The 23,217-nt window shown below is 35.8% G+C and overlaps 1 protein-coding gene across 2 annotated transcripts; it reads right to left on the reverse strand.

Annotated features, from left to right (window-relative positions):
• Nucleotides 1–9,391: 9,391 nt before the first annotated feature.
• Nucleotides 9,392–23,149, reverse strand: LOC123566590 (U11/U12 small nuclear ribonucleoprotein 35 kDa protein-like). Of its 2 annotated transcripts, none has more exons than XM_045360843.2 (2): nt 23,039–23,149; nt 9,392–11,091 (listed from the first exon to the last, which is right to left on the reverse strand). In XM_045360843.2, exon 2 carries the CDS (start codon nt 11,076–11,078, stop codon nt 10,296–10,298), a length of 783 nt encoding a protein of 260 aa, XP_045216778.1. In that variant the 5' UTR covers nt 11,079–11,091; nt 23,039–23,149; the 3' UTR covers nt 9,392–10,295. The 2 variants fall into 2 exon arrangements, with proteins under 2 accessions (XP_045216778.1, XP_045216779.1); XM_045360844.2 differs by having other exon boundaries at nt 9,392–11,098; nt 23,039–23,142.
• Nucleotides 23,150–23,217: the final 68 nt, after the last annotated feature.

Below are 23,217 nucleotides of genomic sequence, written 5' to 3' on the forward strand. Positions count from 1 at the left end.
CTTGATGATATCTAGGTCAAGTTTGAAACTGGGTCAACTGCGGTCAAAAACTAGGTCAGTAGGTCTAAAATTATTTAAATCTTTTGACCTCTCTAGAGGCCATATTTTTCAATGGAGCTTCATGAAAATTGATCTGAATGTTCACCTTGATGATATCTAGGTCATTTTCGAAACTGGGTCACATGCGGTCAGAAACTAGGCCAGTAGGTATAAAAATAGAAAAACCTTGTGACCTCTCTAGAGGCCATATTTTTCATGAGATCTTCATGAAAATTAGTGAGAATGTTCACCTTGATGATATCTAGGTAAAGTTCAAAACAGGGTCACGTACCTTCTAAAACTAGGTCAATAGGTGAAATAATAGAAAAACCTTGTGACCTCTCTAGAGACCATATTTTTCAATGGATCTTCATGAAAATTGGTCAGAATTTTTATCTTGATAATATCTAGGTCAAGTTCAAAACTGGGTCACATGAGCTCAAAAACTAGGTTACTATGTCAAATAATAGAAAAAACAACGTCATACTCAAAACTGGGTCATGTGGGAAGAGGTGAGCGATTCAGGACCATCATGGTCCTCTTGTTTGTTACTGTATATAGCTTATTTTAAAACTTTTTTATTATTGGCTGTAGGGAAAAACCGAGACCACTTTTCTGTGGTACAACATGGATGATACATCCAATTTTTAGATGTATTTTGACATATATTTACCTGGTAAGAATTTTGTGGAATTTTTTTTTTTTTTTTTGAAATTTCTTCTTTTTGTTGTTCCTGTCCTTTGGGCTTCAATAGTCATGTTCTTTAAATTTTGCTCCCATCCTGTGATGTAACCCTTTGGGCGTATATTGCCCCGCTTGGCGGCGCTCTTGTTTACCTTTAGAATACGATTGAAGTGACATTTTACATTCGATTTTGACCACACTTCAACACAACTTAAGTAAATTTGATTGGGTCAGAAACTAGGTCATCAGGTCAAATCAAAGGAAAAGCTTGTTAACATCTTGGAGGTCACATTTATGACCCTATCTTCATGATACCTGGAACAGTTAAACAGTTTCAGGATAATAACTCAAGAACACTTGGGCCAAGGATCATAAATGTTGATAGGGAGATTGGTCATGACAAGCAGATGACCCCTATTGATTTTTAGGTCAATAGGTCAAAGGTCACAGTGACCAGGAACAGGGATACGGTTTCCGGACAATAACTCTAGAATGCTTGGGCCTAGGATCATGAAAGTTAATAGGGAGTTTGGCCATGACCAGCAGATGACCCCTATTGATTTTTAAGTCAGTAGGTCAAGGTGGCAGTGACCAGGAACAGTTAACGGTTTTCGGATGATAACTCGAGAACACTTAGGCCTAGGATCCTGAAAGTTGATAAGGTTAGTCATGACCAGCAGATGACCCCTATTGATTTTGCAGTCAGCTAAGGTCAAAGGTCAAAGACACAGTGACCTGGAACAGTTAAACCATTTCCAGACTTTAACTTGAGAACACTTAGGCCTAGGATCACTAAACTTACTAGGGAGGTTTATCATGACCAGCAGATGACCTCTATTGATTTTGAGGTCAAAGGTCAAGGTCACACTGACCCAGTACAGTAGAACTTTCGTGTACAGTGACCTAATAATTTCTGTTTCTTGTGCAATCACTGAATGCATCAAGGGGGTGTGTGTGTGGGGGGGGGGGGGGGGGTGTCGTGTTCTACGAGCTGTTGTTATTTTGATGATTCCTATGCCAAGTTCAAAACTGGGTAATATTGGGTCAAAAACTAGGTCACCTGGTAAAATCAAAGGAGAAGCTTATTAACACTCTCGATGCCACATTATTGACCCTATCTTCATTTAACTTGGTGACAGAACGTTTATCTTGATGATTCCATGATACCAAGGCCAAGACCCTATTGTTTCAGTTTGTTAGGCTTTAAGTCAATTCGTAATTCAAGAACATTCTGCTTACCTGGTACAGAAATAATTCACTTCTGGAACTTTTTCATCAGGCTCAAGATCAGTAACTAGGCCAAAGAACTTCTAACATTCAGAAAGTCTTTTAGTTTATTTCCACATGGAAAATATTGGACATGCACAGCAGTGAGGTGCATGTGAACATAATAATTATCACACTGAACATGGAGAGATTTAGTTTTCATCTTGTCAGTCCATCTAATTCAGTGTACAGTTTGTATCTTCTAAACCCCTTGAAAGATATTTATGAAATTTGGGTAGAATGTTTATATGATTTAAACAATGTGCAGAATCAGCAATCTGAGGTCAAGGTCTTTCATTATGGTCCATATCTTCTAAACCCCTTAAAGGATATTTATGAAACTGATTGAATGTACAACCCATCAAGCCTGGTGTTCCAGTCATGTCAGGTGAAGGGCAAAACTCAAACATTTGTGTTTTTGAATTCCTGTCTGGATCATTCATAAAATATGTACAGAATTAACCCTTATCATGCTGGACACAATTGTTTTGCAGCCTTTGCGACCAGTGCAGATCATGATCAGCCTGCACATCCGTGCAGTCTGATCATGATCTGTACTGTTTGTCATTCAGTCAGTATCTTTTTGGTAAGCACCCCTTTCAACAGGTCAAATACTGTCCAAATCTGTGCAGTCTGATTAAGATCTGCACTGTTCATCAGTCAGTAACTTTTTGGTAAGCACCCCTTTCAACAGGTCAAATACTGTCCATATCCATGCAGTCTGATAATGACCTGCATTGTTCGTCGTTCAGTCAGTATCTTTTTGGTAAGCACCCCTTTCAAGTTCTGTCCAAATTGAAAGATGGACAAGTTCATTATAGAAATTTAGCAGGGTAAAGGTTAATCACGATATTCCATTTATCATTTAAGACAAGTAGTGGAACCGTTCTATTCAGAGTGCAGAAGTAAAATTTGGTACAATCCCATTGGATGGACAGCACCTAATATGTTATTAGGAAACATCTAAGGATAACTCTTAAGTTCCAAGTTATTGATATGAAACTATTTTTTGACAATTGGCCTACTTACCCGAGAAAACAAAAGAGGCCATCTCCGGACCACAACAGATATTCTATAAGACCAACATTTTCTACAGTTATGTATAGGAAACCATGTTAAACCTTCAGATCACTGACCATGACATATGACTGTAACTGCTGCCAAAAAATGACACAAATAAGCAAAAGTAATAAATTAATTATTGACCACATAAAAAGTCCAGCCAAGTAAACCTTGGTTATTGTTTGTAAGCGTTTGAGACTCACATTCAAAATAATTGATCAAAAACAGGTTTAAATCTCAAGGGCAGTGCGACATCTACCTACTTACCCAATTTCAAAACAAGACAAACCTCCCAGTCAAGAGACAGGTGAAATAGCTGACAACAATGGTCAAATCAATTTAAAAAGCCTTCATGACAATAGTGTTAATTAATGTGTTGCAAGTTTGCCACATTTAGCAACATATTATCAGTTCTCTATAAAGCCATCTCCCACACAATATTAGCAGGCAGTATTGATTAGAGAATTCTCTCACTCTGACTGAAAACTATTTTTCTGATCTAACTGTTAAATATGTTGATGATTCACATCCCACTCTCAGACTGATAATTTTTCAAAATCAGTATCTATACAATAATGGAAACTGAATACAAGTTACAAAACTATTCTTTACTGAAACAGACAAAGGTTTATCTCAATAACTAATTTCTCTACCATTATGGACCAACTGAGATTGAGAAAAACAGTATAAAATTACCCTCTACTTAAAGTGTGTGAGTGTAGGGGAGTGTGGGATGGATAAAAATCAGTAAAAGAAGCCTAAGTATGCCCTTAGTTTATCAACTAACTTTTTGACACAGCCTCTGATCAAGGTTGGTGAACATTGATCAAACAAGTTATGAGAAGTCTCAATATGCATTTCTATTTTAACCTTAGTAAGTGCATGTAACCATTCAAACAAACTTGATGAAATAACAAGAGCTCATCAAACATGAAATGCCCCCCTTGATGCAATCAGTAATTGCAAAAAGAACAGAGATTATTTGGTCACTTTGCACTGGATGTTTGACGTACTGACCTAAAATCAATAATTATGGGTCATTGACCTATGGTCATAAGTAAACTCTGTATCAAATGTGACCTTAGACCAAAGCATTCTCCAGTTATCTGGCAAAAAAAGTTCTACTGTTCTGTGTCAATGTGATCTTGATCTTTGACCTACTGACCTCAAAATCAATAGGGGTCATTTGTTGATCATGACCATCCTCCTTATTAAGTTTCATGATGCTAGGCCCAAGCATTCTCCAGTTATAGTCCAGAAACTGTGTAATTGTTCTGGATCACTGTGTCCTTGACCTTTGGCAGACTGACCTCAAAATCAGCTGGCCATGACCATCCTCCCTACCAACATCATGATCCTAGGTCCAAGCATTCTACAGTTATCATCTGGAAACCGTTTAACACAATGACCTTGACCTATGACCTACTGACCTCAAAATCAATAGGCTTCATCTGCTGGTCATGGCCAACCTCCCTATCCACATTCAAGCATTCTTGAGTTATCATCTGGAAACCGTTCAACTGTTCCAAGTCACTTGACCTATGACCAACTGACCTTAAAATCAATAGGGGTCATCTAATGGTCATGACCAACCTCCCTATCAACTTTCATGATCCTAGACCCAGGCATTCTTGAGTTATCATCCAGAAACCGTTTAACTGTTACGGGTCAATGTCACCTTGACCTTTGAGCAACTGACCTCAAAAGCAATAGGGGTCATCTGCTGGTCATGGCCAACCTCCCTATCAACTTTCATAATCATAGGCCCAAGTGTTCTTGAGTTATAACCAGGAAACCGTTTAATTGTTACTGTATCTGTGACCTAGACCTTTGAGCAACTGACCTCAAAATCAATAGGGGTCATCTGCTGGTCATGGCCAACCTCCCTATTCATTTTCATGATCCTAGGCCCAAGCATTCTTGAGTTATCGTCCGGAAACCGACATATGCAAAACAATACACCACACCTTCGTTGAAGAGGGGCATAATAATAAACTTCTGTCCAAGTTTGTTGAACATCCATCAAGGATTTCATATCATTTTAGCTCTGGTTTCCCCAAAATAACGTGAGTCAAGTGGAATCATTTGAACAGATTTACAAACAATACATTCAGTAATGCTTCAGACAATTTTTAGTTTGGAGACATTCATTAACCCTTATGCTGGACACGATTGATTCTGCCTTTGCCAACAGTACAGATCATGATCAGCCTGCACATCCATGTAGTCTGATCATGATCTGCACTGTACGCCATTCAGTCAGTATCATTTTGGTATACACCCCATTTAATAGTTTATGGTACTGTCCAAACTGAAAGATGAACAAGTTCATTATAGAAATTTGGCAATGTAAGGGTAAAGGGATTTATAGGAAGTTGTTAAAGTCCAAGAGTTTGAAGATGACTCAATGTACCTTAATAAATACCCATGTAGCATCAAAAGATGACCCACCAGTAAGAGAATGACCCCTAAAATCATTAAGATTGATAAACAATTTCAGCCTGGTGATATTTTAGCGTACATGTTTTATATCACATAGCTGTTAAAGATTTTATAAATCCTGGATTATTTATTTATTTGGGTTTTACGGAGCACCAACACAGTATAGGTTATATGGCGCCAAACAAGAATACAAATTTTGGTTTCACATCTCATTTACATCGAAATAAAAACACGAGGTATGGAATCAAAATTTTACCAAAGCTGGAATCACAGAGTTACAGCAAAATCAAGTGTTAAGACCCTATTAGTCGACTCTTACGAACATGCAAGGGTAGGGCAGTTGTTCTAGTTCTGTTCATACATAGATCGTCCCAGAACCACGTGGGGCAAATCCTGGATTAATAATTTTCTGAAAGCTAAAAGAAAACTGAATTCTGTATCTGTTTATTATGATAAGAAAGATTTTCTATTTGTATAAATTATCTGTATCTTGTGTAAATGTGTGCACTTAGGATAAATTTTATTAATAGTAATTCAGTTATGTGCTGGCGGGCAGTTAATCTAATCAGTGTTCCTGAATTCTGTACCAGTACAAACTTGTTCTCCGCAAGTAACTGCCAACTTTCCCACATGAATCAGAGGTGGAGGACAAATGATTTCAGACACAATGTCTTTTACAAATCGTCACAGAGAACATTCTACTGCCTGGCGATTGAACTCGCAACCCTGTGACCCATAGATCTGCGATCTCCCTTTTCAGCTAAGCGGATGGCAGCCTTATTATCAGAGGTAATATAATTCAGAGTTAATATTCGGGATTCAATAAATTGCTCAAATGTGTTTACAATATTGGCCAATGGAACAACACATCAATTTGTAAACATGCTAATTTAACCTGATTTAACACATGCATGTATCTATGTGTGTTGTTCATGTACATAGCATAAAACAGGAACACCACAATGCGGGGCAATATAATCCCGAAGGTTTGAACTTTGACCCCTAAGTTTGACCTTGACCTTGAATTGAGCCATTTGAAACATGACTCTGTATATCGTCTTGATGTGGTGAACATTTGTGCCAAGTTTCTTTAAAATCCTTGAAGCACTTCAAGGGTTACAGAGCAGACACAAAACATATTCATATGACCTCTGACCCCTAAGTGTGACCTTGACCTTGAAGCAAGTCATCCAGAACATGGGCATTGCAAATTGTCTCGATGTGGTGAACATTTGTGTCAAATTTCTTTGAAATCCTAAGGTATGAACTTTGACCCCTAAGTTTGACCTTGACCTTGAATTGAGCCATTTGAAACATCTGGATATGGTGAACACTTGTGCCAAGTTTCTTTAAAATCCTTCATGAGTTACAGAGCGGACAAGAAACAAAGTCATATGACCTTTGACCCCTAAGTGTGACCTTGACCTTGAAGCAAGCCATCCAAAACATGCACTCTGCACGTTGGTCTTGATGTGGTGAACATTTGTGTCAAGTTTCTTCAAAATCCATAAAGGGGTTCAGCAGATAAGAAGTTGCTAACGGACAAACAGACGGACACTGGCATCACAATACATCCCTTCAGGAGTATGAATACAATCAAAATGATGCGGACATGCACATATTTTTGGGACCTCATGTTTGATTTTTTTCAGGAGTTACATGTGTATCCCCTTTTTGGACTCCGAAATGTAACCACTGCAACAGAACATTTTGTACTCAACTTCTTGCAGTTTTCTTAAGGTAGTTCTGCACGTTTGAATCGATTTTTTTTCTACAATGTAGAATTTGATTAAACTCTGATTTTTCAAAATATCAGACTATACCTAGAAAATTCAGCAAATAAAAGATAGGGTTGTGTGATTGTTTTTTTGCTAGACTGAATTGAAAACTTTGGACCTCTCGCAATATTTCATAAATGTGAGTCTATGGGAAAATCATAACTTTTAAAACATTTTCGCGAATAGAAAATTTTCTATAATGTAGATTTTGATAAAACTTCTCACAGTGGTAAATAAACACATGACCTATAATTTGGTGAAATAAAATGTATAGGTCCATGTGCTTATTTTTGCGATATCTGAGCATGATTAAAGTGAACTGGACATTTCACGCTAATTGTAAGACATTATTTTGATTTTTTTAAGTGTCATGTGTTTTAATATTATATTTGACTTTAGAAATATAGCAACTGTGCCACTGTAATAAATTAACTCACAGCTTTCGATAAATTCATAAAATAATTTTCATTTCCGTACGCCGAATCCTGAGGCTTTATTCTACGTTTTCTACAATAAATGATGTTACGCCGTTACTTCCAGTTTATCAAACGTGCAAAACTACCTTAAGCTTAATTACAGTGAAACTTGGTATGTATACATCATCAACATGAAGTGGACATGCAAGTTATAAGTTTTGGGACATTGGGTCTGATTTTTTTTCATGCAGTTACGGCCTTGTTGTACACTTTATTATTGTATCAAGAATTTTCAAGGAACATGTGCCATACAATGTTGACATCCTCCTAAACATTGTGACATGCGTAATACAAAATTTAAAAGCCCTTTAAACATATTTCAATGAAGCCAATGCCCGTAACTCAGGTCTTACTGAATGGAATCCAAACAAAAACCCCACTCCACATGCTGAATACTGTTCCTGTAACATTTCTTGACTCTATATATAGGTCAAATATTTTTTTGACATACAAGCAACACAAACTGTCCACCTTTTATGCATATTTCTGACATTATGCCAAGGAACATAACTCTAGTCTTACTGTGTGAAACGATACAAAACCCATGGTTCACAAAATCAGATGGTGAATAACAATTCTATATTTTGGTTTAACTGGATTAATACAACACATCTCCAGCAAATTTTAAGCATATTTTTACTTTTAAAGACAATTTTTCTTCATTTTTTCTAATTTTTAAAAACTTTTAAAATTTTATCCACAAAGCATATTGCTGGTTACCTTTAACAAGGAGTTCTGGGTGATATTCATTTTTTCCCCCTTTTTTAATATATCTTAGACATTTTCAATGCCCTTTCAAAGACTAGTATCAAAGTCAAAGGACTCGCGTTTCATGGTATAAGTTAACACAGTCTCAGATACATTTCACAATTATACTTCGCACAAATTTTGTATGGACAGATTCTATTGACACCCTCACCTCCCTAGCTGAAACTCACAAACTTCTTTGTAAATTTATTGAATGGGTGTAACTGGTAAGTTAACCACTAGATAACTGTATGCTAATTGTTTTTCTCACTAAATGTCAAAAGAAATATGAGAGAGTTAGTAACTGTCCTTACATATTGATTTCTTATATAACCACCAAGGTATATATCTAGAGATAAATTACAGCTAGAAAACATTTTCAAAGTTAAGAAAAGGTCAGTTCTAATATGAAATTCTTAGTCCAGTTCTTTAGCCAGGTTAAACCTTTACATAATATTTAAACCCAAATATCTCAAACTGGTGACAATAAATACTATAAGTAAATGTGACTAAAAAACTAAACATTATAAAGCAGGGCCAACATGAACCTCAATTTCACAGCTGAATTCAGAACATGCAACAAATTTGCTACTGAATCATCCTATAATATTTTTGCCAAATTACGTTTAAGTGGCCAGCGGATTCAGAAGAAATTTTCCTCATGACCAAATTGGGAATACAAACCTAAGCCTCCCTGACGGTCACCTTTTCACGAAAAATCAAGAGGGCTTTTACAATACTGGAAGTGTCACAGAAGAACATTCTTGTGAATTTTTTTATAAAATTAGGCCAGTAATGTCCACTAAGCACATAACCTATGGTGGCAATGGTTTTAGATGAATTAAGAATGGGTCACCAAAGGAAATTTAGTGTGAAATTATGTCAAGACTACACAAGAACATGCAAAACAATCATATTTTCTTAATGGTAATTGTGAACAAAATGTAAATAGAAATTGTCATCAAAATATCTTGCGAAGCTGATCAGGGATTAGATTGAAATTAAATTCCTAAGAATTTCAGAACACTGTTACATTTTCACTTTTGAAGGCAATGAGAATACAATTAAATTTTTGAAAAATAACAATCCAATTAACAATTTTCACAAATATCACCTATTTTCTGAACTAGCAAAGATACATTGAAAAACTAGGTGACAAGACATAATCAATGTCATAATGACACTGGCATTAATGTATTTAGCTGCCATTATGCTGAAATACATGCCAAATTTAACCTTCAAAATACCAAACAGGAATGTTTTAACAGCATTTTCAGTAACTTAAAAATGTTAAATTGTCTAATGCATTACTTCAACATTTTAAAAATTCAAAAACTTGATAATCTAAAAATATCAGCATTATTTTTCTAACTACATAATAAAGTACTTTCAACAAAGATTGTTTCCATAGTTACAGAAATGTAATTTTTATTTGCAGCTTCAGTAGTACAGAACTGAAATTTCAATCATATATTTTACATGAAAGGGAGGTAATTTCAAAAATAAGCATTTGTGAAGTCATTTAATTTTGTGGGCATGAAATTTAGCAGTTTTGACCAAAATGGCTATTTTCTAGATGTAATATGAAAGGGGAATTTATTTCATACTAGTAGATTGACGCAACCATGAAATCCATGAAAGTCCTCCTTCAATGATACTGATTCCACCATGTTAGAATTTTGTTGAGTATATTAATGGTATTGCCTGAAACTCAAAGAAAAAATTGTAAAAGAAAATGTGAACCAAACAGTAATTGTAGTTCTTTTAATAACATAGACTGTTGAGAAATTTGTTTGTTTGTTTAATGTCTTCTTGAGCTTTCCCGACTTCTTGATCGGTAACCTCTGTCCCTTGAGTTGTGCCTTCTTTCACGTGATCTTGACCTATAACTTTTATCTCGAGACCTAGATCGTCTACTTTTGTCTCTACTTCTATAAGAGTCTTTTTGATTTCCTCTACCTCTTGTGTCCTCACTAGATGTATATCTATCAGATCGTTCATTTCTCTGTCGTGATCTATCTCCTCTCTCCACCACATTCAATCTTTCCCTGAATGTATCACCCTCGGGTTTTACTACAGTATTGATATGGAAAGGTTTTTTGAAAGGTCTGTTTTTACCTCCAAATCTTAATTGTCCTGATTCTTTTTTCCCTCCTATACCACCACCTAGTCGTCTAGGAATCCATCCTTTCAAACACCGTCCACATTCAAAATCTACATAAATTTCTTTCTCATCCAGAATAGTTTTGTCAGCCTCTCTCTGAGCTTTGTATGCACAATCTTCATCAAAATACTCAATGAAAGCGTAACATCTGGAAAAGCCAGTAACAACATCTCTTACAAGACGAAGTCGTTTAATTTCACCATAATCACTGAAAACATACCCCAGTGAATCCTCGTCTGTATTTTGACTAAGTCTGCCAACAAATATAGTATGTTCTGGTATACCAACAACCTCTTTGTTTGGTTTATATTTTGCATTCATTGCACGTATGACACCTCTGTCATGTGGCATATCGTCTGTGCCATCTATACTGCCAGCTTTTAAAGCATCATACACTTTTGGTACTGGTTTCCAATCCATATTCCATCTATTTCTGAAATCTGAGAAATGATTGCATTATAATCACCATATTTATCTATTGTTTATTGTTCAGAAATAATAAAATTTGGGGAGATCCTTACAATGATGATGCAAACCATGTTTGAAGAAGATCCACCAAGCAGTTCAAGAGCAGAACTTGTTTATAAGGTTTTTCTATTTTTAGGTATTAACAACCAAAAACCAGAAGGTCATGATGACCCTATATCGCTCACCTGTTAAACTTGGCCTTGGAATCATCAAGATAAACATTTTGACTAAGTTTCATGAAGACTAGGGTCATGAATGTGGCCTCTACAGCTTTTCCTTTGATTTGAGTGGTGACCTAGTTTTTGATCCCACATGACCCAGTTTCGAACTTGGCCTAGGAAGCAGCAAGATAAACATTCTTACCAAGTTTCACAAAGATAGTATCATAAATGTGGCCTCAAGAGTGTTAGCAAGCTTTTCCTTTGACCTGACATGGTGACCTAGTTTTTGACCCCATATGACCCAGTTTTGTCCTTAGGAATTATCAAGATGTACATTCTGACCAGTGTCATGAAGATATATAGTAATAAATGTGGCCTCTAGGGTGTTAAGAAGCTTTTCCTTTGATTTAACCTGGTGACCTAGTTTTTGACCCCACATGACCCAGTTTCGAACTTGGCCTAGAGATCATCAAGATAAACATTCTATGCAAGTTTTTATCAAATCAAAGCATAAATGAAACCTCTATACGGTTGAAAGGGCTAAAAGAGAAAATTTTGCCCCTTTCAGCAGCAGTAACGCTAGAACTCATGATGGAATCTAGACAGTTTTCAAAAGGAACCAAGATCTTAATGTGACTTAAGTTGTGTGTAAGTGTTGTCAAAATCGAATGTAAAATGTCACTTCTACTGTGTTCACAAGGTAAAAATTAAATTTTTTTGGCTCTATCAAATCATGGGGCCGTAACTCGGATCTGATGGATTCATCATGTAATTCAATTCATTCTATTGTTGTTAAAGATATTTTGCAAGTTTGTATCAAATCAAACCGTAAATGAAGTCTCTTTATGGCTGCAAAAGCCAAAAGAGCAAACTTAGCCCTTTTAAGGGCCCATAACTCTGGAACCAATGATGGGATCTGGCCAGTTTTCAAAACCGAGATATTATGCCAATAGAAGCTGTGTGCAAATTTGATTAAAATCAATTGCAAAATGTGGTCTTTATTGTGTTCACAAGAAATTGCGGACAGACGATGACAGATGGACGACGGACGAAGGGCAATCATGAAAGCTCACCTTGTCACTAAGCAACCATAAATTCATTCCTTTCCTGTGTAGAAAATACTAATAACATTAAAAAACAAGAGGACCATGATGGTCCTGAATCGCTCACCTATCCCCACATGACCCAGTGTTGAACTGAGTATGACGTCATTATTTCTATTATTTGACATAGTGACCTAGTTTTTGAGCACATGTGACATAGATATCATCCAGATAAAAAATTCTGACCAATTTTCATGAAGATCTATTGAAAAATATGGCCTCTAGAGAGGTCACAAGGTTTTTCTATTATTTGACTTAATGGCCTAGTTTTTGAAGGCACGTGACCCACTTTTAAACTTGACCTAGATATCATCAAGGTGAACATTCTCACCAATTTTCATGAAGATCTCGTGAAAAATATGGCCTCTAGAGAGGTCACAAGGTTTTCCTATTTTTCGACCTACAGACCTAGTTTTTGACCGCACATGACCCAGTTACAAACCTGACCTAGATATCATCAAGCTGAACATTCTCACCAATTTTCATGAAGATCCGTTGAGAAATGTGGCCTCTAGAGAGGTCACAAGGTTTTTTCTATTTTTAGACCTACTGACCTAGTTTTTAACCCCACGTGACCCAGTTTCGAACTTGACTTAGATATCATCAAGGTGAACATTCTGACCAATAATCATGAAGATCTCATGAAAAATATGGCCTCTAGAGAGGTCACAAGGTTTTTCTATTTTTAGATCTACTGACCTAGTTTTTAACCCCACGTGACCCAGTTTCGAACTTGACCTAGATATCTTCAAGGTAAACATTCTGACCAATTTTCATGAAGATCCATTGAAAAATATCGCCTCTAGAGAGGTCACAAGGTTTTCCTATTTATAGACCTACTGACCTAGTTTTTGACCGCAGGTGACCCAGTTTCGAACTTGACCTAGATATCATCAAGGTGAACATTCTGACCGATTTTCATGAAGATCCATTGAGAAATATGGCCTCTTGAGAGGTCACAAGGTTTTTCTATTTTTAGATCTACTGACCTAGTTTTTGACCCCACATGACCAAGTTTCGAACTTGACCTAGATATCATCAAGGTGAACATTCTGACCAATATTCATGAAGATCTCATGAAAAATATGGCCTCTAGAGAGGTCACAAGGTTTTTCTATTTTTAGATCTACTGACCTAGTTTTTAACCCCAAGTGACCCAGTTTCGAGCTTGACCTAGATATCATCAAGGTGAACATTCTGACCAATTTTCATGAAGATCCATTGAGAAATATGGCCTCTAGAGAGGTCACAAGGTTTTTCTATTTTTAGACCTAATGACCTAGTTTTTGACCCTACGTGACCCAGTTTCGACCTTGACCTAGATATCATCAAGGTAAACATTCTGACCAATATTCATAAAGATCTCATGAAAAATATGGCCTCTAGAGAGGTCACAAGGTTTTTCTATTTTTAGACCTACTGACCTAGTTTTTGAAACCCCACGTGACCCAGTTTCGAACTTGACCTAGATATCATCAAGGTGAACATTCTGACCAATTTCATGAAGCTCTTATGAAATTAGGGCCCCTTAGAGAGGTCACAAGGTTTTTCTATTTTTAGACCTACTGACCTAGTTTTTGATGGCACGTGGCCCCATTTTCGAACTTGATCTAGTATCATCAAGATGAACATTCTGACCAACTTTCATAAGATCCATGAAAATGTGACCTCTAGAGTGGTCACAAGAAAAAGGGTTTACGGAGCACAGGGACAACGGACACCGCGCGATCACAAAAGCTCACCTTGTCACTTTGTGACAGGTGAGCTAAAAACACCTTTAATATTATAAACAAATGATCTGAAAGGTTTATAATGATAATGGTGTTTTTTTAATGTTATTAGTATTTTCTACATGGGAAGGAATGAATTTATGATTGGAAGTCTGAGAAATCAACAGTTGTCGTTTGAAAATTGAACTTGATTTGGTTTATTACGTGCCGGCCATATAGCCAGTGATCAAGTCAGCAAATACTTCAATAAGATATTGCCCTGCCACAAGCTTACGCGGGATTATCTCCTGTTGCCATTCTGTGTATTTTATACTTCTTTGCCTGAACAATATATTCCAATAAAAACTGTAAATGTAATGTTGATCAAATGAGCCAGGCTAGGTGTGAAAGCTCTCAGAAGATTGTTAATTTTATAAAGAACACAGTCAGTCAGTGGCGCAGTGGTTAGCAGGTTGGACTACAACACCATGCGGTCCGGGTTCAATACCCGGTTGCGGCTGATATCCCGACTAGTGTTCAGTGCTGGGTGATTTACTTAAACTGGCACTATTTCCAGCAGTATCGGCCTAGACTGGATGCTGGGAGGTAAATATGAAGCCTGCCGTGGGCCAAGTTGGAAATAAGTTGCTCCATCCTAGCTTTACTCATTCGGCTTATCGGGATGACTTATTTTATGATCTGATATTTTATAGTTGTCATCCCTCTAAGCCTTACCTGTGTCTGCATTTTACTGTTAGGAAAATGAAGAATTTAAAAAATCCAAAAAAGTCATAATATATTTGTCAGACTTACTTGCTTTATTAAATTAAACATTAATATTCATGTAGAAACTTCATACGAGTTGAATTTAATCCATAATTTTGAATAAGAGACTTAAATCTTGAAAATATGATGTGACAGTTGCGAGAAGATATCTACCCTGACACCAGTTTCAATGCCGATATGACACTAAATTACAGAAATCAAACATAAAATATACATTCACAAAATGTCAGCGAGGCAGATTTATGCTTTAAACCCCCCAACTGCCATATAAAAGCCAGAAGATGGCACTGGGGCAGGTTTTTATATAAATTATGCATGCTTCACATCAGAGAGCCCTTTTTCAAAATTTTAAATAAACTAAATAAACTACTAAATAAAAAGTTACAAAAAATTTCAGAAATACACATTGAAACATTCTTTATCCATTGGAGTAATTATTTTTTTAAAACCAAAAATTGTGAAGTCGAGTTTCAAAAAATAATTTAAACTAACTGCCAAAAATTTAAATTTGCAGGGAGGAGCTAACGAGGTCATGAACCCTGGAGAAATAGAGAATGTAAACAATTCCCATGTGGTTAATTTTATCAACAAACCTGATAAGCAGAAAGCTTCATGTATCAATGGCATTAACACCTAGCGCATATTGTAAAGCTTTGCCATAAAAGTAATTTAGAATTTTTAAACTGAACAGAATATCAATAATTTATGCAGTTATATTTTTATGTTATTTAAAAAATCAAGTTTTAAATCAAGATGTAGAGAACTAAACTGCAGACATACAGTGATAAATTATTTCAAGTAGCTTATCATTTTTAAGACCTTATCACAGTTAAACACTGGCTAATTTGATTGTATTGTTCTACATCCAACACTTGAATAGTTTATTATTTCTACATTTATTGCTAGATTATCTCAATTAATGGGCAAGTGTCAGCAATGACAGAAACCCTAAATCTATGTTGAATGTTTGGTTTTGAAGTTTCACTGGTCAATTTACATTAAGAAGTTTAAATATCAGGAATGCAAGTCTCAACTTTCAATCTTTTATAAGTTTGATTCTAATATGGATGCACAAAATATGGATAATATTAATTTGCAACCATCAAAACATGTAAGTTTATATTTCTTCTGCAACTGCCCATTGTTTACCTTTACTTGTGGATCATTGAAAGGGAGCTATTTTTAGCTGACAGACAGCCCAGAGTAGCGTTCATACCGTATTTGATAGGCTCCTCCTACAAAATTTACTACCAGGGCAGTAAATGTCAACATGAATTCATTATCAGAGATCATTAGATGTAATCACTACAAATACTTTGTACATGTACCAGAAAATGTTCCCAATAGATTTTAATTGGGGATTGCTCTTACACTAGTATAAGGAAATAGCTTCAAACATTAGAGAGAGAGGTTATGGTCATTGCACCCCGGATTCCGGACATAGGGGTTTATCAAGGGGAATGAATTGGCTGACAAAATGGCAAAAGAAGCTGCTATGATACACAGGTGTTGGAGGAAAAATTGGTGGGCTTATTGACAAGAATGAGGCAATTAACAACATGAAGGAAAGAGCTAAAGAGAAATTGCAGAGACAGCATGATATGTATTTAGATACCATCAGAACAAGTGACCTCTTTGAAAGAGTAGGATGAGGAATTGTACATCAGATGTGGACAGCAGACATTCACTGCTTTTAATTAGTTTGATCAGTGGTCACTGCAGGCTGATGCTCATTTGGGGTAAATTTGATGAAAAGATATCGAAGAGTGTGTAATTGTAATTATCGCATAGTGCGGCAATTTTCCTTTGATCTTTGCAGCATGTTATACATAGTAACACACATTATTACTACAAAACTGTGCTGATATCTTACAAAACTGTTGCGATATATATCAACACGGAAATCTCTATGGAGTTTCATAAGAAAAAAAGTGTTCAGATATATATCAGCACAGTTAAACTGTTCCGATATATATCGGAACACTTTTTCTCTATTGAGGTCCTATCAAGGGAGTATAATTTTTTCCTTTCAAAGAAAAGATGATTTTAGCTCCAATTTACAGTTCACAGAGAAAGAATTGTCACAAACACCTACATTTATAAAGTAAAAGAACAAATAAACTAGAATATTTCAAACAAGAGCTGTCGGAGGACAGCAACGCTCGACTATTCAACAGCCTTGTCAATTGAATGAATACAAAAGTTGAAAAAGGGGCATAATTTTGTAAAATGCAAAGTAAAGGTATTGAACCTCTGTACTGCATGTCATATCATGACAGTGAACAAGTGTGTGAAGTTTCACCTTTCCAATTTGTGGATACTGAGATACCAGCTTACACACAAAAACTTCTAAAAAAAAACTGCTAGTCAAAGGGGCAAAATTTTTTGAAAAATGCCAAGTAGAGTTATGGGACCTTCACAGTGCTTTGTTTAGATCATGACAGTGAAAAGTGTGTGAAGTTTCAATCCTTTCCCAAATTGTGGATACTGAGATATCAGATTTACAAAACAAAAATTTAACCAAAAACTGCTAAGTCAAAAAGGGGCATAATTTTGAAAAAAAGAGAGTAGAGTTATGGGACTTGCTTAGTGCATGTCAGATCATGATAGTGAACAAGTATGTGAAGTTTCAATCCATTCCCATTAGTAAGTCTGAGATACCAGCTTACTTTACAAAAACCTTAACCAAAATTTCTAAGTCGAAAAAGGGGCATAATTTTGTAAAAAGCAAAATAGAGTTAGGAACCTGTGCAATGTAGATCAGTTCTCACAGTGAATAAGTGTGTGAAGTTTCAATCCTTTCCCACAAGTGGTTACTGAGTTCCCAGCTTACATACAAAACCTTAACCAAAATTTCTAAGTCGAAAAGGGGCATAATTTTGTAAAAAAGCAAAAAGAGTTATGGAACCTGTGCAATGTAAGTCAGTTTGTCACAGTGAATAAGTGTGTGAAGTTTCAATCCATTCCCACAAGTGGTTACTGAGATACCAGCTTACATACAAAACCTTAACCAAAATCGGGACGCGGACGCGGATGCGGACGCCGACGCATGGGCGAGTGCAATAGCTCACTATTCTATGAATAGTCGAGCTAAAAACTGATAGTTATTGCCAAATTCAGAAATACATGAAATATATGAAATTCTGAGATTTCTCAAATGTTTCTTTTTCTTTGATTTTTTTTTACAAACAAAACAAGTTTTACAATATGTCTTGCCAATGAAATGCAAAGATTTTAAAACCAATGCAAAATTTTGGGAAACTTTATCTGGGAACACATTTTCTAAAACAGAAGTTTTAGTGTTTCAGTCAGCGAGGCGCAGAAAGGGAATCAAAATAGTAAAAATAATAATAAAACAATTTAAATGAAAATGATATATAAATTTTAATGATAAACTATGCAATAAAACAGTTATAATATGTAGTGCTCGTGTGTTACCCAGGATATATCAGGCTGGGGGTACATCTCGTTATTTTTCTCTTCACATATCTGTCTCGGCCTACCGGCCTCGATGTATGTGCAGAGAAAAATACCCTCGATGTACCCCTAGCTCTGTTTATTCCTGGTAACACACTCTCACACATACTATAACTATTACATGTAGGAAGACATCGATCACTACCTGTTCCACTGTAAGCATTATGACTCGCAAAGAAAGATTATGGAGAAAGTTATTGAAGACTCTCTCAGATCTGAAAGCACCATAGGCGTCATAGATCAAAGTTTATTGCTAGGGGACCGAGAAGTGAGCAAAAGTGTGCGATCAGTAATAACTACAGCAGTTTTAGACTACATAAGAGACACGGGGAGATTTCAGTAGTTTGTTATACATGATCCACACCACACAATTCGTCGCCTGATTCTTATAGTGCTCTATCTCCATTTTTTGAAAAAATGAGATTTTTACATCATTATGTTTGTCTCGCCGAGCTCTATCGTTCTGGAGCAAGAAAACGTAACATTTGACGTCATAGAGAAAGATCCTGCGTAATACTTTGCTCCATGTCCTCTGTTTGAATGTAACAGTAACGATTAAAGTACGCTATCTCCAGGACTTAAAGCACTGTAATGTTTAAAATTATTCTGACCAATCATACACATAAACTAACATCATGTGATCATCATTAGACTTTGTAAAGGAGTGCTCTATCTCCATTTAACTTAATCCAGAATTGCTCTAATTTCCATTTTAACCAATAGAATGCACAGTTACACGCATGTGATCACAACAAAATTGGCGGATAGGCATATTTGTAGCATGTTTGAAATATACTTAGAATGCCTTTCTACACGAATGCATAGGTGAGATGCTTATACGATTATTTTATCATTTTATTACGTATACAAACACATAGCATTGTCAATTACGCTATAGGCAAGAAAATACGTGCAAGATTTGCAACAGACCTGTATTGATGTGTATTTCGGATAGAAACTATTTTCGTCATTCAGAAGCTGTATCTTAAGAAATACCACTGAATATAACAACGGTATTTGCAAGCATGTTTCCGAGAAGCAAATTTGTGATAGTAAGTTATTGTCTATTAAGAGCAGTAGAAATAACCCCAAAAAAACAGAACATATTTTACTTTACAAAATTACAGTAAGGCCCAACTAATTTTCTTGTTGATCCTTTTTTTTAGCTATGAAAATTTTGGCTGAATCCCAGTATTCGTAAGACTACAAGAACTGGCAGTTCAATATCCCTACTTCCAGACGCAAAATCCTATCGTTAAACTTGCAACCCTTGACAACAGAGAAAATTAAAAAACTAAAAAAAAAGGACAAAAAATCAAACAAGGAATGCAATGCAGAAATTCAACTCACTAAATGAAGTACTATATAAGAAACCGTGAGGAATATAAAAACATTTTGTTTGTGAGAGAGAATAGATATATATGTTTCTTAGAATTGTAAGTAGTCAAAACTTATTACAATGGTTGGTGTGAATCAAAATCAATGCCACAAAACTATTAAAGTATCCATGATGTAACTGTACCAAATATGAAGCATGTGTGCTGTGACTGCAAATGTTTAGTTGCAAAAAAAAATGCTATGAATTCTTGTTATGATACTCAGTATTAAGTTGAAATGTATGCCACCAGATTTGAGAACGACATGCAGAAACTAAATGGAATACAATAAGATTAGTATGAAAGGTATGACCGGGACATAATAATAATTATTATTTGCGATGTAATATCTTTGAGCCTTAATTTAATTGTCAGAATTATGTGAAAAGTTAACAAGAGGCTTAAATGGGCCTAAGTCCTTCAACTGAAGAAAGCCTTAACCATCTGACTTTGCTTCTAACTAGGTTTGGTGAAATCCTTTAACATGTTCATTATTTTTTTATTATCATTTTGCTGTCACGCACCAAAGCACATAACCATCGAAAGAAATCATCTAAAGTTATTTCTTTTTCAACTTAGTGGCCCTAAAAGGCCAAGTGTCCCTGTTTGAATAGATTTGTATAAGACATAACATGGTTTAAAAAACCTTTAATGATGCTTGGACAAGGTTTATGAAGACCCATTCAGGGGTTAGAGAGGAAATTTAGTAAAAGGTATCTCTATTTTACAACTCTAGCAGACCCTAAAAAGGCCCCACTAATTGAATAAATTAGTTAAAGGACCTAATAAAGTTTGATGAAGATCCATCAAGCGGTTGAGAAGTAGTCATTTAAAGGCATTTGTAGTTTAGGTCTAGTGGCCCTTAGAGGGCCTGCGCTCCCCCACCCAACCCACAATTTAAAAAATTGGGAGGGCAATATAATGATGTTACGGACCGAGAATTTATGACAGTCAATTTAGTGTTCATTAGAAGTAGTCATTAAAGGTATTTTTTATTTTAGCCCTAGAATGAGCTAACAGTCTCCGTTGAATAAAAATTTAGAGAGAGCCCTCTTTAAAGAAAGCCACCGGCCATCTCTGATGAAGATCCGTCCAGTGATTCATGACCAGCCCGTATTTTTATTTGTAGCTCTAGTTGCCCCTAAGAGGGGCAAAGTGCCCTTAATCAAAAAATTTGAGAAAGGACCTTATACTGGTCTCTAGACCAAGTTTGGTGATTTTCCATCAAATGGTTCATGATATCATTTAAAGGTATTTCTATTTTGAACTCTTAAAAGCCCCTGAAGGGACCAAGTGCCCTTGACAGAACAATTTTGGTGAAGATTCTTATAATGATGCTACAAATCAAGTTTGAAGAAGATCCATTGAGTGGGTTTATGAGATAAAATCATTTAAGGGAATTTTTTAATTTTAGCTCTGGTAACCCCTCAGAGGGGCCAATCGTCCCCCTCTGAACCAGTTTGGGGAGGATTTATAGTGTGCTACAGACTATGTTTGATAAAAATCCATGAAGCTTCATGAGAAGTTCCTTAAATGTTTTTCCTATTTTTTTTGCTCTAGTTGGCAGTAGCTGACCTTAATGGGACCAAGATTAACCACTTGATCAAACTTGATAGAGATCTATCCCAAAATTCTACTGACCAAGTTTTGGTATAAATGTAACCAGTAGTTTCAAGAAGAAAAAATTTTTAAATACAATTTACGCAGGAAAACGGACGTGGACGCCGTACAATCCACCTATACTTTAGCTAAAAGAGACATGGGTATAACATTGATTGTGTTGTGTAAAAAAGAACTGGTATGACTGACAAGTAACAGTTACATGCAAAAATTAAACATAATTAAAAATTGTTGTTTTGGTGAAAGAATACAGTTATTACTGAGAATATTTAGTTGCAAAGACAATCATTGGTATTGTTATAAGCTTAGTATTATGTCAAAATTAATGCCAACTGATAACAAAACAACGGAAATCTTACTCAGCGTAATGAAAAGCAGTTGTATTTGGCAAATAGAATAGTTACGATTAAAAATATTTTATCTTTGTTCATTCTGACAATAATTATTGTGGTTATGAGTAATTAAATTTCAAAATCTTTTGTTGTTGTTTAACACAATACTACGATATGGTTTACGAATACCCATCTGCAAATAAGTAGAACCCTGTGCCTAGTTTAATAGCCAATTATGTTTATAGCGTAGCAGTTCAGTTAACCTTGAACAATACGGACAGCATGGTAAAACCATTGGCAAAATCAGTCCAAAAACTTCTGACTTTGAACATCTGCCCCCCACACTGTTTGAAAACCTCGCTTTTTCATGTGAGGAAACCATCCAGTTACACGAAGAAAGTCATATACCCAGGTATCCGCGCATGCCAAAAAAAAATCAACTAGGGCCCTCCTCCTCAAAGAAAATCTTGAAAGTTGCAATATGGCCTATGATTTGTGTCAGTTTGATGATACTAAAAAACCAAATCCAATCCTCCTTTAATTTCAAAATGAGTACGTGACTGTCATTACTGTTTAAGAGCCCCTCGCGCTATTTTCAATATACAATTTAATAAATATTTCTTGCTCTATGTCCAATTTTGTAAATTCACAGTGCTCTATCTCCCGATAGAGCAATACACCTTTAAACATTTTTTTCTATTTTTGTCAAATTTTTCTCTATCTCCAAAGTGAAAAATTTAAATGCAGAAAAGTAAAAACGAAATGTATTTAAAAAAGCATTTACAGTCTAACAGAACTAAGCGCAAGGAACAAGTAGATATATTTATCATCATTTTCGCCCAGAAATAAAGAAACTAGACGAGAGTTAAACTTTGAAAGCGATTTTCGCCACGTTTAAAAAATGGTAGATAGAGCATCGTTCCACTCACGCGACGAATTGTTTTTAATGAACTATGAGTACAAGTGTTTTAAGTACAGAAGAGTACTGTACAATGACGGAAATTAGTCATCCATTCCAGATGGGGACTTTTATCGAATTCCAGACGTTTCACCCCCAAGCCTTTTCTTGGGAGGAAAAGTCTTGAGAGGAACAGTCTTGGGGGTGAAACGTCTGACACCCCATTCATCGACTACCCACATTAAACAAAAAAAACATTCACATAGTTTAATTATTTCCTTCTGTGCTACCTTCATATTTACAACGGTGGGCGAAATGAATAATTATTATGGGCGAAATGGATTGAGGACGAGTAGCTATACACTACGCGACGAGTTGACCTAATATCGCTACTAGTATCGCACGGCTAACTTAACAACGTACAATTTACAAAGAACAATAAGAGTTTACCTAAGGTTAAAATATAAGTGACTATAAATCGTATCAGCTGCCTTGTTAATTAGTTAAACACGAATTGATCAATTTTTCTTAAATTCTGCTCAACAACAACAACAACAAAATACCTTTTACGACAATATAACTTTGAAGTTTGCGTGATAATTAGAGACTTAAGTTTACAAAAAATGAGA

This window comes from Mercenaria mercenaria, chromosome 8 (assembly GCF_021730395.1).
Source record: "Mercenaria mercenaria strain notata chromosome 8, MADL_Memer_1, whole genome shotgun sequence".
Classification (NCBI taxonomy): domain Eukaryota; kingdom Metazoa; phylum Mollusca; class Bivalvia; order Venerida; family Veneridae; genus Mercenaria; species Mercenaria mercenaria.